The sequence below is a fragment of the Argiope bruennichi genome, chromosome 5, assembly GCF_947563725.1.
Source record: "Argiope bruennichi chromosome 5, qqArgBrue1.1, whole genome shotgun sequence".
In the NCBI taxonomy this organism is placed as follows: Eukaryota; Metazoa; Arthropoda; class Arachnida; order Araneae; family Araneidae; genus Argiope; species Argiope bruennichi.
The window spans coordinates 78971475-78992889 of record NC_079155.1 but is presented as its reverse complement, the minus strand read 5'-3'; the positions used below and the strand labels follow the sequence as shown (position 1 = coordinate 78992889).

Here is a 21415-nt window from a genome sequence, read left to right as displayed (position 1 = left end):
AAAAGAATAGTCAATATCGTCAGAATTTCTGCACAGAAACAAAACGTTCACTCAGATATATCATTCTGAAAAATTGGTTGTCAATTTATGCTAATTGCTGTTGTCTTACTCGAAGATTTATTTGACTTATGATAGAAAATCGAATGGAATAGAATAAGTTGTCTGGCTGCGTTTTCGAAATTTTGAAATATTTATCCACAGTGATCCATCATTTTCCAGCTCTTATCAAAGCTAATTTATCTGCTGTTCTCAAGACATCAGGAAAGATAAAGCAATCCATCATTATTTTTTTCTATACCCTATCCAAACTCGTTTTGTATGAGTCAATACTTGCCTTAGCTTTCATAATTTGAATTTCAATAAAAGTGCTTTTGCTTTGACTGCAAGACTAATTTTGTTAATGTACATATTGAAAACTAATAATAATTTACGAAAACTAAAATCTTACTCTAAAAAAGTTACATAATTAAAATTTTCTCTTAAACTCGTAATGCTATGCTTATTTTTTGTGCTTCAGCATTCATCAGAAAAAAATTGGTAACCTTTTTTGGTTGGGAGTCATTTTCAGAATGATATTAACTAAAATGCTTCTTACTGAGCTGTAAAACAGCAAAATAAATTATGAAATATATATTCTTTTAAAAATTGAGCCTAATTTTTTTTTATAAAATTTAGTTTATTTTTGCATTTCTTAAAGGCATTCTAATAATTCATTGTAATCAAACTATTTGCTACTTGCATATTATAGTTGCAATTATAATTTATTTTGCAGCTCATTAAGTAAAAATTAATTAGTATAAAAAGTAAAGCAAAAATTAATTATTATAAAAAGCAAAGTAAAAAGTAATTAGTAAAAGTAATATTAAATAAAAAAGTAATTAATTATAAGGTTTTTATATGTGTAATTATTCTTTTGATTTCGAATATTTTAATGTATTTAACTATTTAATTTGTATGTTGTTAATTAGTAATATTAGTAATTTGTATATTGTTAATTAGTAATAAATTACAATATATTTTAACGTATTTCTTATATTCGACCACTTTCTTCCGAGGAAATTATTTTTAAATACATATTTCACTTAAAAATATAATAGGTAAGTTGAATTAAAAAAATATTTTTTTAATTGAGTCATTTTTTGCCATTGTTAAAATGAGTTTATTTTTGCTTTGCTTAAAGACACTTTAATAAATTTATTACATTTCAATTATCTGTTGTTTATGGATAATAATTGTAATCATAATTATAAAACTATCATTATGAAAGTTCAAATTGAATTTAAACATTCTTATATATCTCCTTAATTTGTATACTGTTAATTAATTATATATTAAAATACATTTAACTTTTTTTATCATATTTGGTCACTTTCGTGCGATGAAACCAGTTTTTAAATATATATTTCTCATAAAATATAATAGGTAAGTTCAATTATAAAAATATTTTTTTTTAAATTGAGTCATTTTTTTTATCTTTGTTAAAACGAGTTTATTTTTGCTTTTCTTAAAGGCACTCTAATAAAATACATTGAAATTTAATTATCCACTGATTAAGGAGCAATAATTGTAATTATAATTATGAAAGTTTAATTTCAGTTTAAACGTTCTTATAAATGAATTATCATTTTTCTTTTGATTTCGAATATTTTATTATATATTCAACTTTTTTCTCATATACTGTCACTTTCTTCTATAAGAGTTAATTTTTAAACATGCATTTAACATTTCAGAGAACAGTTAGAATTCAGTTAGTTCATGAAAGATAATCCTAATGTTCAAGCATACACAAGTATCATACCAGTGACGTTATGATGTACTTGTTCCTGACTGTCATCATTTCCACTTGTTGAGCCTAAAATATGGCAAACGATAAGTATCAAAGGAATTAAATCCCATTTCAATCCATTTTGATAGTTGATTTTATAGTTATTAACGAAATTTATTTACTTGTTTCAAAACATTTTTAAGGTGCTTTCTCGAAACATCAAGTATAATACAAATATCTTGATCCGGCCGCTTCGAGAAGGTTGACCCTATCTGCCTGAACAGACTTCTGTACGGTTGCTCAGGTTGGAACCTGTACACTTGAATATTCCAGTTACGGGTGGAGGTTTCCTTTAGGAAATCTTGCAAACGAATAATCCCTGCAATAGCATACATATTATCGAAGGAAATGAGGATTTAACATCAAAATAAAAATCCACAATCTCAAGAATAAATAATTTATCATAAACAATATCGGGTAGTTTTCTATACAAGAAGAAATGCAATAAATACGTCGCGGAACTTTTCACAAGTGATGACACTTTTCTTGGTAACACAAGTTTATTATAAATGGATTAAATGATTTATAACTATTTACATTAAAATTCCAATTTGATTTTAAAATCATTTCTCGGAGTTCCCAAAGGAACTCCTGTCAACACACACTCTTACCGGTATCAGCCACACACTCCCGCACAACTATCCTTCTCTCTTTACTTCATCTGCTTCTTGTCAAGAAGCCGGAACAGCTACATGGAGGTTAGAGGCATGACAAAATATATATTCCGATTATATATTTTGACTACTAGCAAATTCCACACTAATAACGACTTAATTTCACCTACCCTGTGTTTGGTCTGTTGTGAGTCTGCATGCCTTATTTCTTAGTAAATAATGAATTTTAATTTAATAAAATGATTAACTTTGGCTTTTCTTTTCGGTATGCAGTGCTTTGAATGTTGCAAACAGTTTTTTATTTATTTTTTCCCTGACCAGTATAATTTATTATTTTGTTCCTACCTAAATTTACATGATACCTCAATGATCTATGACAATTACACCAAACACGAAAATAAAAAGATTTATCCATACCCTGTACCAAATATCAAATACTTTATGCATCCAACCTTGATTATCTTAATTTCGAAATACCCAAACCTTTCTTCTGTGATCCAATAAATGATCTATACAAAAATAAAATGATCCATGGCTACCAAATTCAAACTATTAACGCTCTGTGATTACAAAACTTTGCAGGAGTAGGTAAAATAAGCTAATATTACGAATTTGATTTCATCTAAAAAATTATTTAATAATGAAAACTTACCTTCATTTTCTTCATAAACAATGATGAAGTCTTTCCATTCCCATTTTCGCACAACATCGATATAAGCCTGGTTTAATGTGGATGCACGAGGGTGCAAATTAATGGACAAATCGTCTCTCTGGAGCTTGTAATCCCATCTGGACTCGATGTGGGGCACTTCTAGTGCATCCGAGATGGACTGAATGTGAGCTGCGGCCACGGAAGACTGTGGTCCGAAAATTCCAGCCAAACCATGACCCAGCAGCTTGCAGACTATTCAAAATTGAACGCAGGTAAAAATGAAAAAATAAAGTTTATAACTACCAATGATGCATTGCCAATTTCAGAATGAAGGAAACCTTTTAATGATTGCGAGGGGGTGATCTTAGGCAGAAAGGAGCAGTATGCTAGAACAGCACTCTTGTAGAATTACCTAACACATATAGGCGGTTAAAATCTAGGCCTTTGGGAAAATATTCATGCTTCCATTTCAAGTTCTACTCTAATTATTTTGAATATTTTTGATGAACTGAAACTTTATTATTCTTTCGTCATCTCCCAAGATTTTTCTTCGCCATGCTAAAACAGCGCAAGTACAGGGTGATTATAATTAAAGTTCCACTGTGAAATGGTTAAAAGGCAAACTATTGTACCAAATGTTATCAAACTTGGTAATAGTTTAAAGAAGGTCATAGAAATTTCTTTTCCGCAAAAAAGAAAAAAAAAGTTCAAAAACTCACCACCAGGGGTGAAATGGCGTTGTATGCAATATTGTTAAGCAAAATAGCACATGAGATATCGGATTAAAATGTGTTTAATCTTTTTTGAAACATGTTGCAAAGCATGTTCAATGTGGCGTCCACCATTTTCTGAAAGCAAGTTAAATCGCATTACCGCATTTTTAACAGTAGTATCGGGAGGGATGTTATGCACATGTCTGTGTATAGCATCATTCAGTTCCGCCATATTATTTAGATTTCTAACAAAAACAGTGCTTTTTGAGATAACACACATTTAACATGCTTTATAACACGTTTCAGAAATAGATTAAAAACATTTTAAACCGAAATCTTCACGTCCTATTTTGTTTATCAATATGCATACAGCGCCATTTTTCGTCTGGTGGTGAGTTTTTGATCTTTTTTTGGCTGAAAAGAAATTCTCATGACCTCTTTTAAACTATTACCAAGTTTGATAACATTTGGTCCAGTAATTTTTCTTTTATGACCATTTCAAAGTGGAACTTTAATTATAACCACCGTGTAAAATAAGAATCACCAACAATATGTAATAATAAAAATAATTGAGATGTGTTTACACTCATCCACTTATAAAACTCCAGTCAAGCATTCACGGAAGGAAGATTGCGCATGCGCTGAAAGAATCTTTGTACTAGTAAGTTCTTGTCTCGATGAGACAAGTACTTGCTATCATACAGTTTCTGAGCTTGTGTGGTCTTATTGGATGGATTGTAACTGACTGAATGTAACCCCAAATTAATTTCCTTTCGTTAAACCAGCATTACACCATATCAAAAACATTGATATTTCAAAAGAATCAATGTGTTCTTATGATTCTGAGAGTACAATTCTTATAAGTAAATATATGCTGTTTCTTAATTTATTGTAGAAGTTTCTATTTTTGTGTTCTAGCATAAATAAAATGTCTTTAAAAAATGTTGATTTTAAATTTCCAAATTTAAATAACAATATTTTTTAAAGTTTAAAATAGCATCATAGATTATACGTTTCACTAATTTATGCCTTAATGAATGATATTATCACAATCAGAAAAACACACCTGTGCAAGTATACTAAAGAAGTTGGTACAAAAAACAAGATTACAATTGATTTTTAGTTATTGGACAGATATCTGACCAAGGGAAGACCGGATTCGATGCAAAATTTCATCTTAAAATGCATGAAAGGAATCAAATTAAATAAAATCATTTGAAAATACCTTTCTTCGTTGCCTCAAAGCAGTTATCCGGTTCGTGAATCTCTTTATAAGCTTTCAGAATAGATTTAGGAAATATTGTTCTATCTTCGTTCACCCAGTCCACCGCAATCTGGTAGCATAATTCTTGTTCAATTTCATCGGTGTCGAAAAGACCACCTAAAAACATAAAAATATATTATCTGGACGAATTTTTTAATAACAAAAAGAAATATTTTCTGCAGTTCTATTTTTCAAAAATTTAATTATTTGTTCCCAGTTTATGAATTCATATTCAAGCTTTCAGCAAAATCAGTATGTAATTACTAAATTTTGTATAACCTTGAATTTTTTATGAGTTGTTCAATGTTTTGTAAATGGAACGGATATCACATGATACAATATATGAAGGACAGCAATATATGATGGAAAATGCTCGTAGTTAATACTTTTATCGTCTGCTTCAAATTTTTATTCATTTTTCCTGATTTTTACACCAATTTCATCAGAAATATAATAAATATTAAGAAAAAATAGAAAAATGAAGGAAAAATTATTTAAAATAAACTTTAAAATGAAATTTATACAAATTTAGATATTTTCTTCATAAAAACTGAAAAAAAACAATTTTTAGTTTATATATGATGAATCTTTTGTGAAAAAGGATCACAAGCATCACCAGAAAATGATCAAAAGGTTTAAATCGTGAATGTGATAAATAAAAAAAATGAAAACACTTAGAAACCTTAATATTCTTTAGATTGTTTATTACAGCATGTTCTACAAGCATACACGATCTTGCCCAGATTATTGTTAGATATACTGTACTGAGGATGTTCCTTTTAGGGAAATAATTCAGGAAGGTACAGTCAGAAATTGACACCCAGAAAGAACGAAAAATACGAATGGCGAACCGATGTGAAAATAAATGCATATGTCAGAACAACTTTTTTAGATATGTTTGTCTTGTTTGTGTAATAAATAAATATTTTGGAAAAGTATTAAGGAATGTGGCTCAAAAATTGAAATAGCTTAGAAATTTTCAGGGCAAGCATATCGCACCAAATGTTAATGTCTTTACATTTGAGTGCATATGAGTTACCTTGTTCTAATACCTGTCTCTCTAACCAGTTACTGAGGTACAATCTCAAAAATAGCCCCGTATATGAGAATTATTTTTCATAGTATACTGAGGAAAATCATTTATACATTTTTGAATGCCTTTTATTGAACAACAATTGAACTAAAACCCGATATACAACTACAGTTTAGCATCAATACCATATTTCATTTAGCTATGTCGTTGCATTTTTGAATAACTGCATTTGCTTGCATATAAACTGACAGCTGGTTAAACTAGAGACAGTTTAAGTTCAAAATTTTAGATAGTAAAACTACACTCAATTTTATCCATCTAATTGTTCAAAGTTTACAGTTATCATTTTTATCTACATTATTATCGAAAGGCAACTTTAACTGTTCGTTTCACTATTCTAAGACGACCACTTCTCGGCGGTTTTATCTCACTAAGAGGTGACATACAGAAAGATGTGCGCCTTTTCCGGAATTTACTTTATTGTTAAACTAGCCGCCTTTGACGACCAGCCGGTTCGCCAATCTTAATATTCGTTAAAATTTTAATAATTAAATATTTTATGCAATTCCTACTTTAACAGCTTCTTCAAATTTTAATAGTCATATAATTCACTCATAATATTATAGAAGCCTTCAGTCATTACGTAATATGTATCTCTTTAATTTTCTGTTACTCCCGTAGAATTTATACTTTAAATTAAAGTGGAAAGTATTAATCTGCAATTAATATAATAATATTTTTTACTGAAACAAAGTTTTTTTTTTTTTTTTTTTTTTTTTTTTTTTTTTTGTAATATGATTACTGAAAACAGTGACTGAGTGTTTAAACTTTATGGGCACTAAAGAATATCTTTCTTAATTTATGTAATATTTCAAGAATTTGTCAACAAAATTTTCTCAGATTCATCATGAGCGGATCGATTCATTAACAATGTTTAATTTTAAATGCATCAAACACTAAGAAAATAAAACGAATCGTTTAAAATAATCGGTTGAAAACAGGTTAAAAAAACTACTTAAAAAACGATGTACTTAAACTATAAACATATATAAAAAATATATAACTAACATAAATACAATTTAATTACAAAAGCATACAACTAACCTAAAAATAATTTAAATCAAATCCGCATCCGTTGATAATATTTGTCAACAATCAGAACACAATGCGCATGCTTGAATTTTCAACGCCAGTTACGGTAACGCAAATGCATGAATTTTTCTACGCCAGTTGGGGTAACGCTATGCAGATTAGAAATTTTTAATTTCCTTTATTCTGCTTTATTTTAATTCAAACATACTTCAGAATGAATCTGAAAGATCGATTAATTAATAATGTTTAATTTTAAATGCATCAAACATTAAGAAAATAAACAGAATCGTTTGAAATAAACGGCCGAAAAAAGTTAACCCTAGCCTCACTAATGTGGGGGGAAAGAACTGAAGCCTTACTTATTTGGCGTTGGGGAAAATAAAAACATTTTTTTGGCGGAAAAGTTAGTTTTTAATTAATAATTAAAATTCTAATTAAAAATTCAAAAAAGGGACCCCAGGTGCACATTTCCGACCTCTAATGTATACATGTACCAAATTTGGTAGCTGTAGGTCAAACGATCTGGCCTGTAGAGCACCAACACGCATGCACACACACACACACATTGAGCTTTATATAAGTATAAATGAAAAAATCTCCTTTCCTCTCACCCGATTTTGTCCAATTAAACCCATCTTAACGGACACGCAAAAACGCGGAAGGTTTTAGAATTCCTTGGCAAACAATATTTCTTCCAATTTGTTTTAAAAAATCGACGAATTTAGAGCAAAGATTTCATGAATAAATTTAATGAATATTGGAATCTTCTTATTGATAGACAGATATAATTCAAAAAATGCACTTTGTGGATTTAGGGATTCAGGGTCTTCTGGATTTTCTGAAACATAAGAATTTGCCAAAGTCTCAAGATCTTTTTTTTTTCAATTATAATGCATTTTCTTTGTATACTTCGTAAGCAAAAAAGTAAAATAGATGAAATTCACAAACTTTTGTAATCCAATTTTTATAATAATAACCTTACTTCATACACATATACTTTGTATCCGGCAACATAACAGTTAAGTAGTAATTTTTGGACTATCAAACCATCATCAATACATGCTTAATGACAAAAAAAAAAAAAAAATGTTTATTTTATAAATTTAAAAGCTTGTTAAGATTTTTAAACAGTGGGAGTGATTGACCCCAAAATTTTCTCCGAACTTTCTTATAAAGGTATTAATTTCACCACTACTCCGCAAAAAATTTAGGCATTGGGTAAGGCAGAAAACGCCTTTCATGGTACTGGTATACTATAATTACGAAATATTAACTTTTGACTTGAACTTAGCATTTTACTGAATATATCGTGTGATCCTTGGCGAGTCTTTTGGCGATTAATCTTTGCCGTGCAATAAAAGTATCCGAAAATTGGGTTAGTATTCTAGGCACATTCGTCTCAAAAAATAACACCAAAACTTGACTCAAAATTACAATTTTAATCACAAAATCGTGTACCAAATTTTACATATTTAAGTCATTGCATTTTTTGAGTTAGTGTCTTTATATTGAAGGAATAGACCGACAGATGATCAACATCTTGTTAGATTTAGCTCAAAACTTGGTAGCTATCTACACTAGAGTTGTTAAATCTGTGTATTATTAAATTTTGAATATTATACATACAGTTTTTTGTTTTATAGTTACCGTGTTTTACATTCGAACAACCAGTCAAAACCTTCTGAACGGATTTTGCTCAAAACTACAAATTTAGTGTTGAGACCAATACTAAATTTCATCCGTATAGCTCAAAGTGTTTGAGTTAATTTTATAAAGGATAGACAAATAGACATAATGACGAAAATGTGTTTTTTGAACTCAAAGAGGACAAAAACGTAGAGATTCGTCAAAATTTGGAGTTCGAATCAATTGACGACTACAATAGTTTCTCAGTATTTCATATCTTGAAATTAAAATGACGCGCCTACTCGTTAGAGCCCTTAAGACAGTTGATACAATCCATTTTCCACACCTGTTCTTAATCTCAGTGACGCGACAAGCATGTGTTTTGCTTGAATGCCAGATAGCAAAGCATGAAACGTATATACATCACTCTTTCCACTTTCTGTAACATGATTCCATTATAAAAGAACAAAACAAAACAATCTGCTTGAGCCATCTAAGAGTTCCGCCTCATAGTTCAGAAGGATTTGCTTACATTCCTTTATCTTGTTCTTAGTTCAAAAGAAATGATTAATCATCAGTTGAAGATGCTCAAAGAGTGCTGAGGGTTCTTATTTTGGTTTACAGCCATTTATGCGTTGTTGTATTTGATCTATTGAAAATTTAAATACTGCTGCATAATAAATGGTGGTTCGCTCCCTACTAACACAATATAGTGTATAATATCTTTACTATATTGTTAGACATTATAAATGCCAGCCAACATCGTATAGATATTCTAACAGTGTTGTTGGGCATTTTCTGTAAACAGGTCTAACTCAAAAACTAGCATGTATTCAGTTTTCCGTCATTTTTTTCATGCACTTAAACAACAAGTACTGAAATAATTTTTCTTCCTCGGTTTAGCTTCACATGTTTTTAGATTTTTATTGATTTTGGAGAGTACACTAAAAAGGTTTTTAACGAAAATATCAAATATTTTTTTTAAAATTCAATCTTATTTTTTGACCTGTTTTCTTTATAAAGCCATTTAAATTTCGTTTTTAAGTTTGGGGAATTATATTCATTTTTATAGTTCAATATTATGCATTTTAATGCTATCTTTAAATGTTGTTTTCCCAAATTTTTAAATTTTGGTAAAATCTTCATATAAAAAATTTTATAAATTAAAAACTAATTTATAAAGTTCCAATAAAAGTTATAATGCATATTTTTGTTCAAATTTGGTATAATAATTTTTCAATGTCTTCTGCAATTTCTAAACTGCAAAATAAGCAGCCTGATAAATAGCAATTGAAAATTTCATGTTATTTATTAGTCGTACCATGAATTTATCCAACTAGAATGGAAAGCTTATATAGAAATGTGACATATTCTTAGTTAGAAAACTAAATAACATATTTCCTGTCTGCAAATTTTCAAACAAATCATTTGATAAACCACTAAATTTGAATATTTTTATTTTATGCAACTTTTTAACCAAAAAAAAAAAACATTTTTTTTTTCAATTTTTAAAACATTTTTTTTGGTTTTAATTACTATATTTTATTATTCTATTGTTCATCCATGTTTTATTATTCTATTTTATGCAAAAAAAATTCAAAAATATACGTATTTTATAATATTTTTTAAAAACTTCTCTTAAATGTAGTAACACGTCTTAAAACTGCAAAATTCATTTGAGATCTACAATTTTGATACGTGGATACTAAAATTCACTTTTAGAAGATGGATTTGTTAGCTTTTGAATTGCCATGTTCACAAAAATACAAATCGAATAATCAGCAGATTTCGCAGCTAATAGATAGAACAACAAACATAATTCTAAGTTCATGGTAAGCCAATGAAAATAACATCTCTCTATATGAGGTCAAGGATGGATGTTAAATGGAGCGCATGATTCGATGGTTCACAATCTACAAATCCTTTCAAGTAAGTTAACACTAACCATTTATTAGAAATTGTATCAAACCTAAATTGTTGGCTTATTTGAAAAAAATTTTTTCTCTAATTAGCAAACTATTCGTCAGGCTTTAACACGAAATTGGAGCAAAATTAATTGAAGTTAGCCTTCTTCTTCTTCTAATGCTATTTCAAATATAGTGTTGAAAAATTTGCAGAAGTTCAATTTTTTCGCTTAATTATGTTTGCATTTCGTTTTTGAGGCACCCTGAAGGTATGTTTTCTGACGAGCTTCATAATTTTAACCACTACACCAGCAAGAAAATAAAAATAGGGGACAATTTTAGAAATTGATCATTAAGAGATCAATGAAAATAGAAAGTTATTTTTATTAGAACAAAAAAATAAATAAGAATAAAACTGAATATTTTAGTTTCCTTACCGATATTTATAGTTAATATAATTTAAAATTTAAATCATTAATAGTTCTTCAATTACTAAAATAATGCGCTGCATAGCATACAAAGAAATTGAATGCTCAGTGTGTTTTTTTTTTCCATTCAAACCAACAGAGTAGTTTTTCCAAAACTTTCCCGCACACTTCAAGCTTCTGCATAAGATTATTGAATTTGTGCAGGGCCATGAATGGGGTAAGTACTCAGATTTTTATTTTTCCATATGCAGATAGTGCATTTCCTTGTATAGTATAGTATAGAAAACCAGTAATTTTGTATTATTTGCATGACATTGGAGAAGAAATTAGAAACCAGAAAATCGAATTATTTATTTTTGACGTTTTTTTCCCCGGCGGATTGAAAGCGATAATTGGTATAAAGCTACAATTGTATTCACAAAATCGCGTGCACAATTTCTTTTATTTTAATCTTTCCTTTGCATACTTATGAAAACACAAACCAACACACAGACAATTCCTTGACGCATTTGGTTCAATATTTGATGAAGATCGTCGCTTTAGATGACGAATTTGTGTATCAATTTTTATCATTCTATCTATTTCTGCTTTGTTGTTATCGCGTTCAATGGTTCTCAGATATTCAGATAGACTTATTTCTGTAAATGGATTTCGTTCAAAAATTGATAGAAGTCTAACAATTTGTGTCTTTTCATGTATCAAATTCCATTTATCTAAAACAAGACTTTTTGTTGTTGTTGAAAGAGACACAAACATAATGTCAAACATGAGTTTCTGATCTGAAAAAGATCTGAAACGTGAAGATTCGTCAAAATATCAAGTTCAAAATGTTTAAAATTTGAGATTTTTTTTTTATATCGAATGTGAGAAAATAAAAGCAATTGAAAGACAACAAACCACTCCTTTATGCAAAATAAGAATCGTTTTCGTTGCTCTTGCTCTGAATATTATCAGAAATAAATAGTTAATACTATTTTAAAATGTCGATACTGGTTTGAACTGTGCAAAGCTCACGAAATGGAATAAAAATATATTCATCCTTTAATCCTGATTAGAAACATATATTTTCAAAGAGTATACTATTAAATTGCAGGGAAATGAATTTCTGTTTCGAAGTTCAAAAGTGAGATACCTACCGAAAACGATAAACTTAGTTAATTATTGATTTGATATGAAATAAATAAAAAATAGTTTAAATTTAAGTAAAGCAATGAAATAGGATGAAATTTAAATAGAGCATGAAAAGAATGTTTTTAATTATTGTTAAAATTAGAGAAAGAGATATCACAAAAGAAATTACAATTTCATATTTTGAAATTATGCAAAAAAGTTGTCACAGTAATTGTCAATGTCAAATTTTCTTTTAATTTTTAATTGTTTAAAATTAAAACCTTCGAATAAAACTGCTCCAAAACGCACATTTTCAAAGTATATTTATGCCAAATTTACTAGAGTAATCTGATTATTGCCAAATTACTACAACGAATAAAGCAGTCATCTAAGAGGATCAAAAGATAAATCCATAGACGCATATTCATTTTTATTATTAGTTGAGATTTAGATATAAAACTTCAGTTCATCCAAAAAAGTGTTGTTTTCATATTAATGAAAGAAATTTCTATAAAAGTTGTTTTTTCATCAGCTATGATAATTTCCTTATTTGATAAGATTTTAATTTTTTTTAATAAATACAGATTATATTTTCTAAAGATTATGACATTCATTATTGAGGCATAATTAGCTTACTTTTATAGTTTATAATTAATTCAATAATGTCTAATTGTAATTATTGAACATTAGTTCATATTTGCATCGCGACCCTATTTCCCTTTTTCAATATTTAATAAATTAATAAAGAATTATTTGCTTAATTATATATATAATATGATATGCATTTTTAACTTAAAAAAGAAAATATTGGAAAATAAATTTTAATCGAATTATGATGGCGCTTTTCTAATTAATTTTATCTTTAAAAATTAAGCTAAAAATATTTTTGTAATTTTTCTGCATTCTTTATGTTCATTTACATAAATTTATACAATGTTTCTGAAAAAAAAAATTATAAAATAAATCCCGAAATCAAATTTAATTTGCAACACTATTTTAAAAACACATTCAAATAATTATCTTGAAAAATTGTCATTTTTCTAAATTTTTGCTAAAACGCAACTAAAGATCTGATACTTTGCATAACATGCATAACATTAATGCAACATATATTATACTGCATATATTTATTCTATGCTGCATATATTTATTATGCTGCATACTGCATATATTTCAACCATTTCTCACTCACTTTAGCAAGGAACGGAATAAGATGAAATCTGTTAATGATACAGATTAACGTATCTGTACAGGTTGCAATGGATTAATTACAGTACACTCCCGATTATCCGCGGAATTGGGTGGCGCGGCCGCCGCGGATAACAAAAATCGCGGATAATCCGAAAAAAGCTAAAAACGGGTATAGCAAAAGAGAAAACAGTCATTCCAACTTTGAAAAATGCACAATAAAACGTAAAATAAACAGCAGGAAATGTTTAACTAACGCTTAATATTTTAGTATATCACTCAAAACTAACCTAAAATGCATTTTGTTAATGAAAACAGAGAAGTGCTTTGTACTTACGAGAGGCGTCAAGGATACACAGAAAAATTAATACATATGTACTGTTTTAATACTGTAATATATTATGTAATTACAAAAGCATAACTGTAAAATTACACCTTTTTGAAGAAATCAGTCATTTGTGTTTGCTTCTTGCTTTGGAAGCATTTTCTCTTTGCTTGAAAGCAAAACAAAAACTTAGTGCGGCAGGCGCGGATAATCGGGAGTCTACTGTATATAGATTAACGCATTATTGCAGGGTAGAATTTATTAATTGCATAGATTAATGCTGAATTGCATCCCTAATGGGATAAATCTTGTAACCCATTGTTTAACCAGGGTTAATGTTTATTTAAAATTTTTATTAAATATTTTATGCAAGGTAGTTTTAATGATTTCGTAAGCAAAGTATGTTTAAATTTCGCATTTTGATAAATTTATATAAGCCAGGATAAAATATAAATGTGCAACAACGAAAATAGCTTAAAATTCACTTCAACAATGAATTACATGATTATAAAATAGATTTAAAATATTTTAAAATTTAATTAAAATAGAAAAATTTTAGAAAAAAAATTAATTCTTTTAAATGATATATTTTTTTAATTTTAAGATGATGTAAAAGTCAATTTTGTGCCGTAATGTTTTCGGATATTATGATGAAAAAAAAGTACAAATTTCACTTAGTTTTACATTAATTAAAATTTCAAAAATATCCGATATATAAATTTTTGTAGTTGTAAATCAAAATGTCCGGCTTGTAGAATGGAAACGCACATATTCATTTTTATTATTTGTAAGGATATGTTAGATAAATACGCATGCAGATTTATTAATTATATAGACTAACACATTAAAAGAGGTTTAGAATTTATTAATTATTTATATTGATGCTCACTTACAATTCACCTCTATTTCTTATTTATCTAAATAGAGATAAAAATGAATCTAATAATAATAATTCATTATATAATAAACTTAATTATATAAATTACGGAATTTTTAATAAAAATATCAGGCAATACAGGCAATCAAAAATGTAAATCAGTGTTTAAAGCGAAACCTTGAATAAAATTAAATCTAAAAACACACTTCATTTTTAAAAAGTACATAATTTCTATAAATTTTTGTCAAACTCACCTAAACGTATGACACTAGGCAAAGCATTAATGCAACACAAAGTAGACCATAAGAAGAGCCACTTCGACAGCATGTCGATCTACTACTTTTCACTCATCGCAGAGGTAGGATGGAATATCAACAACTTGGGTGAAGTTCTCACCGGAGAGTGGGGAGGGGAAAATTAGGGAGGGTGCTCTTAATTTGGAATCTCGAAGATGTCTATCCGGTGGTGTTCTTCTCCATTGTAACGGGAAAAAAGAGAGGGCGAAAAAATGAAAAAAAAATAATAATAAAAGAAACTGGCATCTGCCTCCTACGCAAAAACCCACTGACTGGGGAACCACGTGAGTCGTTATTATACCACTTCACGGAATTCTAGTTGTCGGATTCTTTGAAAGAAATTCTTCGCAGAAGAACCAGGGAGTAAATTGCCCCCCATTCTTCAATGTTACGACAACAGAAATTACTCATTATGCCTAGTTGGCAATTTTGATGTATTTTCTGGCAGCTCATGACAAAAACATAAGCCTGTACCTTTCTCCAGGTGACATTGTCTGCTTCGGAAGTCCATGAAAACAAATGGTTAATTTGTCATTTGTCTTTATTATGGTGATGATTCACGGTTTGGGAATCATTAGTCATGATTATGTTTCGAAATGATACGTTAAATGTCGTAAATGCTCTCCTGAGTTGATTATTGATGAGGTTGTAATGTAGATACGAGGAAAATGGGCTACTTGCGGTGTAGGTAATAATGATGTTATGCATGTTTTGTTTTCCTTTATAAATGGCAAAAAATACATATTCCATATTATTGCAAAAACGCGAGTAATTCCATGATAAACTCGAATTTATGACAGTGAAATACACAAATTGCACTAAATTTTACTAAATATTTAACAAAGGATTCAAAATATTGCAATGGATATATATTTTAATTATTAGATTGATCAACATTTCCTACTTTGTTTCCTTGTATTCTTTATCCAAACTTTCTTGCTCATTTATGGATTTCTAGTTAACAAAATGGGCATCTGTCTAAAGCTGCTAAGCTAAGATTTGGCCGAAAGCAAGTCACAAGTCATTTAGAATACTTAGTTGCCATATAAATAAGTTTGAAGACTATACAAGTTCGTTGAATTATAAAATATTAGTATAACATTAATAGTTTAACAAATACCTATAACTTTTATTACGTTCGTTTACGGTAATAGAATACTTATAAACACCGAACACTTGCTTCAATAGCATTAAGCACAAATACGAATACAGGCCAGGCTGGAATCTTCATAGATAAATAAAAGCAAGTACATTTTCAAAAAGTATTTAAGTAAAAGAAGATTTATTATATTTGGAAAGTAAAATAAATTATGAATATGCCAAGAATTTTTGAAAAGTAAAACTTAATTGGCCAAATTATTAAAAAAGAGGCATCGCCATGTGCACTGTGTACCACAATGTACCTAAATCCGCCACTGTTTGTACTTCTTGGTGATATTTTATCTTCGTGAAGTGTAGCAACTAAGAAATATCTTTCCTGCCTAAAATTTTACACTTTATTTCTTTCTACTTTCTACTTATCTTCTTTATATTTTAATCTTAATTCTACTTTATGATACTTTATTGTCATGAAATATACCGATCTAAAAATATCTATCTCACCCTTAGCAAAAATTGGTATGACAAGTTGATATAACCATTCAAGTATAATTTATTCTTGTAAGCTCATTAAATAGCATCAAGTAACTAACCGCAAGAATCATTCTCCATCGTTTTTTAGGTGGCTACTTTTTATTTTTTCGTTTTTTCAGCTGCCGTTTCATATTTCTGGTAAAAATGATTCAATCTTTCAGCTGCCTACCATTCTCACATTCCTTTATTAATTCTGTAAAAATGCTAATAACTAGATACTATTTTAGAAATCAAACAGTAATAACTTAATCTATTAATTTATTATCCATTATCTCTTGAGAAAACGTGATTTGAAACTATTGTTGGGTTTTAAAGAGTCTAATATTATAAAATTTAAAAATTACCGATCGTGGGATGAAATTGGGGAAAGTTTACATTAAATCAAAAACTGTCGAGTAGATTTTTGTTTACCGAACTATACGAAAGTTTTAATTAAGAACGCTGAGTTTGTGTATTTATTTTTGGGAAAATTAAATAAAAATTCACTCGCGTTTTATGATTTTTATTGTTATTACTATGCATATTATACTTGTTGTGCAGGTATTTTAACAGAGATGTAGTCATTTCAAAAAATATTAAATGTCTTTTGTTTTAGCTTTCAAGTGATGTTTAAAATTAAGATTTTCAATCAAATTTGTTATAATAAAGATTCAAGGTAAACAATTTGTGATCATTTGGAAATGTTAGGATTTCAATAGCTATTCATAGAAAAAGTAAGTCAAATGTTTTGAAATGGAAATAATAAAAATACAATAGATAAAAAAAAATGCATGGTTCAGCATTTTGGAGAATAGCTAAATTCATTCGACCTGCCAACCTGTTTAGATAGGGAAATTTTTTGGAGTACTTTTAATCTGAAATTCAGAATTAAAATATGATTACATACTTATATATATACATGTAAGCAAGAACATACGTTCTTCCTCTTGGTATAAATAATGCAACATAATCAGAAACGTATCATCAAACTTTTTTTGCAATTTTTGATTTTAACTAAAATGAAATCGAACAATAGACAATATTTTCACATTATATAATAATTTCTAGGGTTCTAAAAAATTCAAATTAAATATATTCGAATTGTAGGTTCCGCTTCATTTCTTGTGCGATATTTTAACATTACATTAGTAGAAAATTCTAGCTGCTAGAAAAATTTGAATTAAAAATATTCAAATTACTATTTCTGACTAAATTACCAAAGGCTTTTAGAGCTTCAAATACATCGAACAAAAAAGATGTAATTAGTCTGGTTCTCAAATAAATAAATGAGTAAGAAAAATATAAATTTTAGGAATTCTAAAATATTAGGATTATATTAAAACTTTGCCAACTGTAAATGATCAGGTCATTATCAATTTCTCTATATTCACTTAGCTATTAGCATATTTATAAACACAGTTCATCTAATTAAATATTACTTGACAACGGATTCTAAAACCCTCCGCGCTTTTGAGTATGCGTTAGGATGGGTTTAATTCGTCAAAGTAGGGGTAAAAGAAAAGATGAAAGGAGGGCATGTTTACATTTAATAATAAAACAAACTCGGATTATTCGGAGACTGAATTAAAATAATACGGTCAGAAACGATATGATATTCACATACAGATGAAAAAAAGTTGAACAAAAACGTATCTAATAGGGTGGAAATCAAGGTCAAAGAATAACGAGGAATTCCGGAAATGCGCTCATCCTTCCGCGTATCTCCCCTTAATCAAATAGAATCGTCGAAAAGTGGTCGTCTCAGAATTCTGAAACAAACAGTAATATTATGTGAAATAAGAAATGTTGTGCAATCATGAGTCTTAACAAATATACAAATAAAAATATACACACCGTCACAAAGTTATTAGATTAAATATATGCAAGTGTAATGATATTTTAAATTTTAATTTCAATTTAATTAATTTCTAAGTTTTTATCTTAATTTAGCCCATAGTAACTTCATTCTAAAATATTCTCTTATTTCTTGATCCAATTCCACTGTCTCTACTTAATTAATTCAAGAGTAGCTTTGTAAAATTGCTGAATCGGCTAAAAGCCTAACTTTCCCACACTCCGCATGAAGAGACAAAATACCGCTGACGGGATAAATTCTTTTTTAAAATCTCCCTGTGTTTCCCCTACCTCTTCGACGCGTGTAACGAAAATCTCTATCGAAATCTTAATAATATATTAGAACTGTAAAGAAATATTTTCCCTATCAAAATCTCAGGTTATATAAGATCAGTGATAAAATGCTTTTTCCTCATTCCTTTCTGTGTCGTTCTGTGCGCTCATCGCTTGTACATATGCCTGCTTCTTCAAAATGAAATAAAACGACGTCACGAAATCAAAAATATTTTCACTGTCTTCAAACTGCATTCTGCTTCACATAAAATAATGCTTACATAAATATAATTTGTCTTAAACATGTCGATAAAGTATTTGTTAAAATGTTTATTAAAAGAATTAAGGGATCATAATGGGCATAGCCTAGAACCTCAAAACGCCTAAGCAGGGACCATACCCTTTATTTTAACATAAAATTAACAGGAAAACTCTAAGGATCGCAAAGAAATTCAAGTGAAAGGCATTAAAATTAGCCAAGCCCATTTTATTTCTAGTTCCACCTAGAACTTTTCAAAAGTCGATTATGTAAAATTCAAGTTCGCGTACTACTTTAATACGTGCTTCACTAGCGAGCAGTCAGTTTATCAAAAACAAATGCTCACCAAACGATTTTCTTTTTTCTTTTTTTTTTTTCCGTTAGACAAAAGACCCCTTTGACTCGTCTGATAACCACAGATGCGTGACATTCCTGCAAAGCGGCTGGCAATCGCCTCAAACTGACAACAGAAAATAATGCCATCCTCTTTTCTTTTTTTTTCCCCAATTTTTCTCAACACATCGCTACTCACTCGTCGTCACTTCCCGAGCCAAGAATTCTGGCGAGTGAACCCTTTTCCATTTTTTCCAGCGAATATTCCATCTTGTCTTCGAACTAATAGCTTCATCTTTTGCTACGAATATAATTTTAGACTCATTTGAAAGCCAAGAATCTAAATTTGTTTCAAGGTCAGAAACATATTTAGAACTTCATAACTGCAAATACATTTTGATATTTCTGCCAAATGACTTTTTGTCGAATGGAAAACATGAAATTCCTTCGCCATTTTTTTTCCCCCACTGATGTTTAACATTAGCTGAAACATTTAAATTTGGGATTCTTTTTTTTTTTCATTAATTACTCTTATTATGGTCATAACAAAAAAAAAAAAAATCTCACATTTATTTTTGGAAATAAAATTCTATCTATCAACTTTTTTAATCAAGTGGAATCACTAAAATTTATATATGGATTACAGAAATTTTCTTATGGCACCTTTATAATTCATATTCTCTGATATATTATAAACTTGTATTACCTTTAATCCTTTTCACTTTATCATCCTCAACTATTTCCTGTTAAATCATGTTATGAATCTACAAATTCCTAAATATTTCTTTGCTAAATCTAATTTGATGAACTTTAAGAACATTAATAATTGATCGTAAAATCCTAATAATTGTTCAATAATTTTGTATTTAACCTTCTCATTCCTAAGATCATTCGAGTTCAAGCGCCTCAGAATACTAAAACAGTCAAGTTTCTCATTCAAAGGCAAGAGAAATTCCCAACCTCTTTCAAAAACTGCAATGGCAGCCCGTATTCTCAAGAATTAATAGACAAAAGAGGACCCGGATTACCTGATGGCTACTTAGTACATGTATAATCAGATATCGGCTAAAATTTCTGATACAAATTACTTGTCTCCTGGGGCCTAGAATATATATTTCGAGAACTTATACCTCTAATACTCTCTGCTAGAGAACACATACCTCTAATATTCAATCTATCACTCTTAATGAAACGGAAAGAAATTTAGCAATGACATCCAGGCGTCTCAGGCGCAGCCGTAGTTTCGTTGAATGAGTGTTTGGTTAGTTTCAGTATTGATCGAGTTAAATAACATAAATAAAATTAATATATATTCTGTGCAAAATTAATCGGGAAATCAATGTAATAAGAATCAGTATAACTAATAAAACTGAGAAAAATGTTACTAAAGCGCTAAAAAAAACAGCATCATTATTAGATGTAGCAGAAAATGTTCCTTTATATTACTGAATTCATTTTTTTTTTTTTTTTTGTCTCACAGAAACGAGAGTGGACTTGATGCAGGCAATATAGTTAGTATCTGTTCACATATTGCTTTGAACAATTTTGACGTTACTCAAATAAAATGGTTGCATAAAATTTCCCGCCTTTAAATATTCTATTTTGTTGTACAAAATTATCATTTCATGTTTTAAATTTTATAATAGCACTATGTCGTCTGCTGACACCACCTTAGTGTCATACGAACACTATCAGACAAATGCTGATGACACCGCGTTGGTGTCATGCGGATTATCATTTATTTTATTATTTTTTTAATTATTTACTAATAATTATTATTTATATTACAAAAATTATTATTATTTATTTATTTATTTATTTTATTAAAAATAAAAATTATGATATCTTGAAAACTTTGAAAAACCGCCAACAGCAGAAGTCCTGCCTGCTCCAAATAAAAATTCCAATCGGAATTGCTGACATAATAATACTTTCAGTAATTATTTTTCTCCATTCCTCCTCCATAGCTTTCTGGGCTCATTTAATCTTTCCTTTCCAAGCCCATTAATAGCTTCAGTTCTATGATTGGTCATTACTCTTTTCAGTAGTCCAAAAGTGAAAATATCCAATATATCTTGTGATTTAGTAAAAATGTGTTTAAACTATTTAAATGATGATTTATTTCGTGTTGTCAATCT

General features: G+C 28.9%; 1 protein-coding gene across 2 annotated transcripts in view; it reads right to left on the bottom strand.

Annotated features, from left to right (window-relative positions):
* LOC129969405 (glutamate receptor ionotropic, kainate 2-like) overlaps window positions 1–15155 on the bottom strand; it is a 42025-nt gene extending 26870 nt beyond the window's left edge. For both annotated transcript variants that reach the window (XM_056083967.1, XM_056083968.1), the window contains exons 1-5: window positions 14906–15155; window positions 5030–5185; window positions 3092–3343; window positions 1948–2144; window positions 1799–1852 (exon numbers count right to left, since the gene is read on the bottom strand). In XM_056083967.1, the coding sequence (XP_055939942.1) occupies window positions 1799–1852; window positions 1948–2144; window positions 3092–3343; window positions 5030–5185; window positions 14906–14978 (732 nt within the window). In that variant the 5' untranslated portion in view covers window positions 14979–15155. The remainder of the gene's footprint in view (window positions 1–1798; window positions 1853–1947; window positions 2145–3091; window positions 3344–5029; window positions 5186–14905) is intronic.
* Between the last annotated feature and the right edge of the window lie 6260 nt (window positions 15156–21415).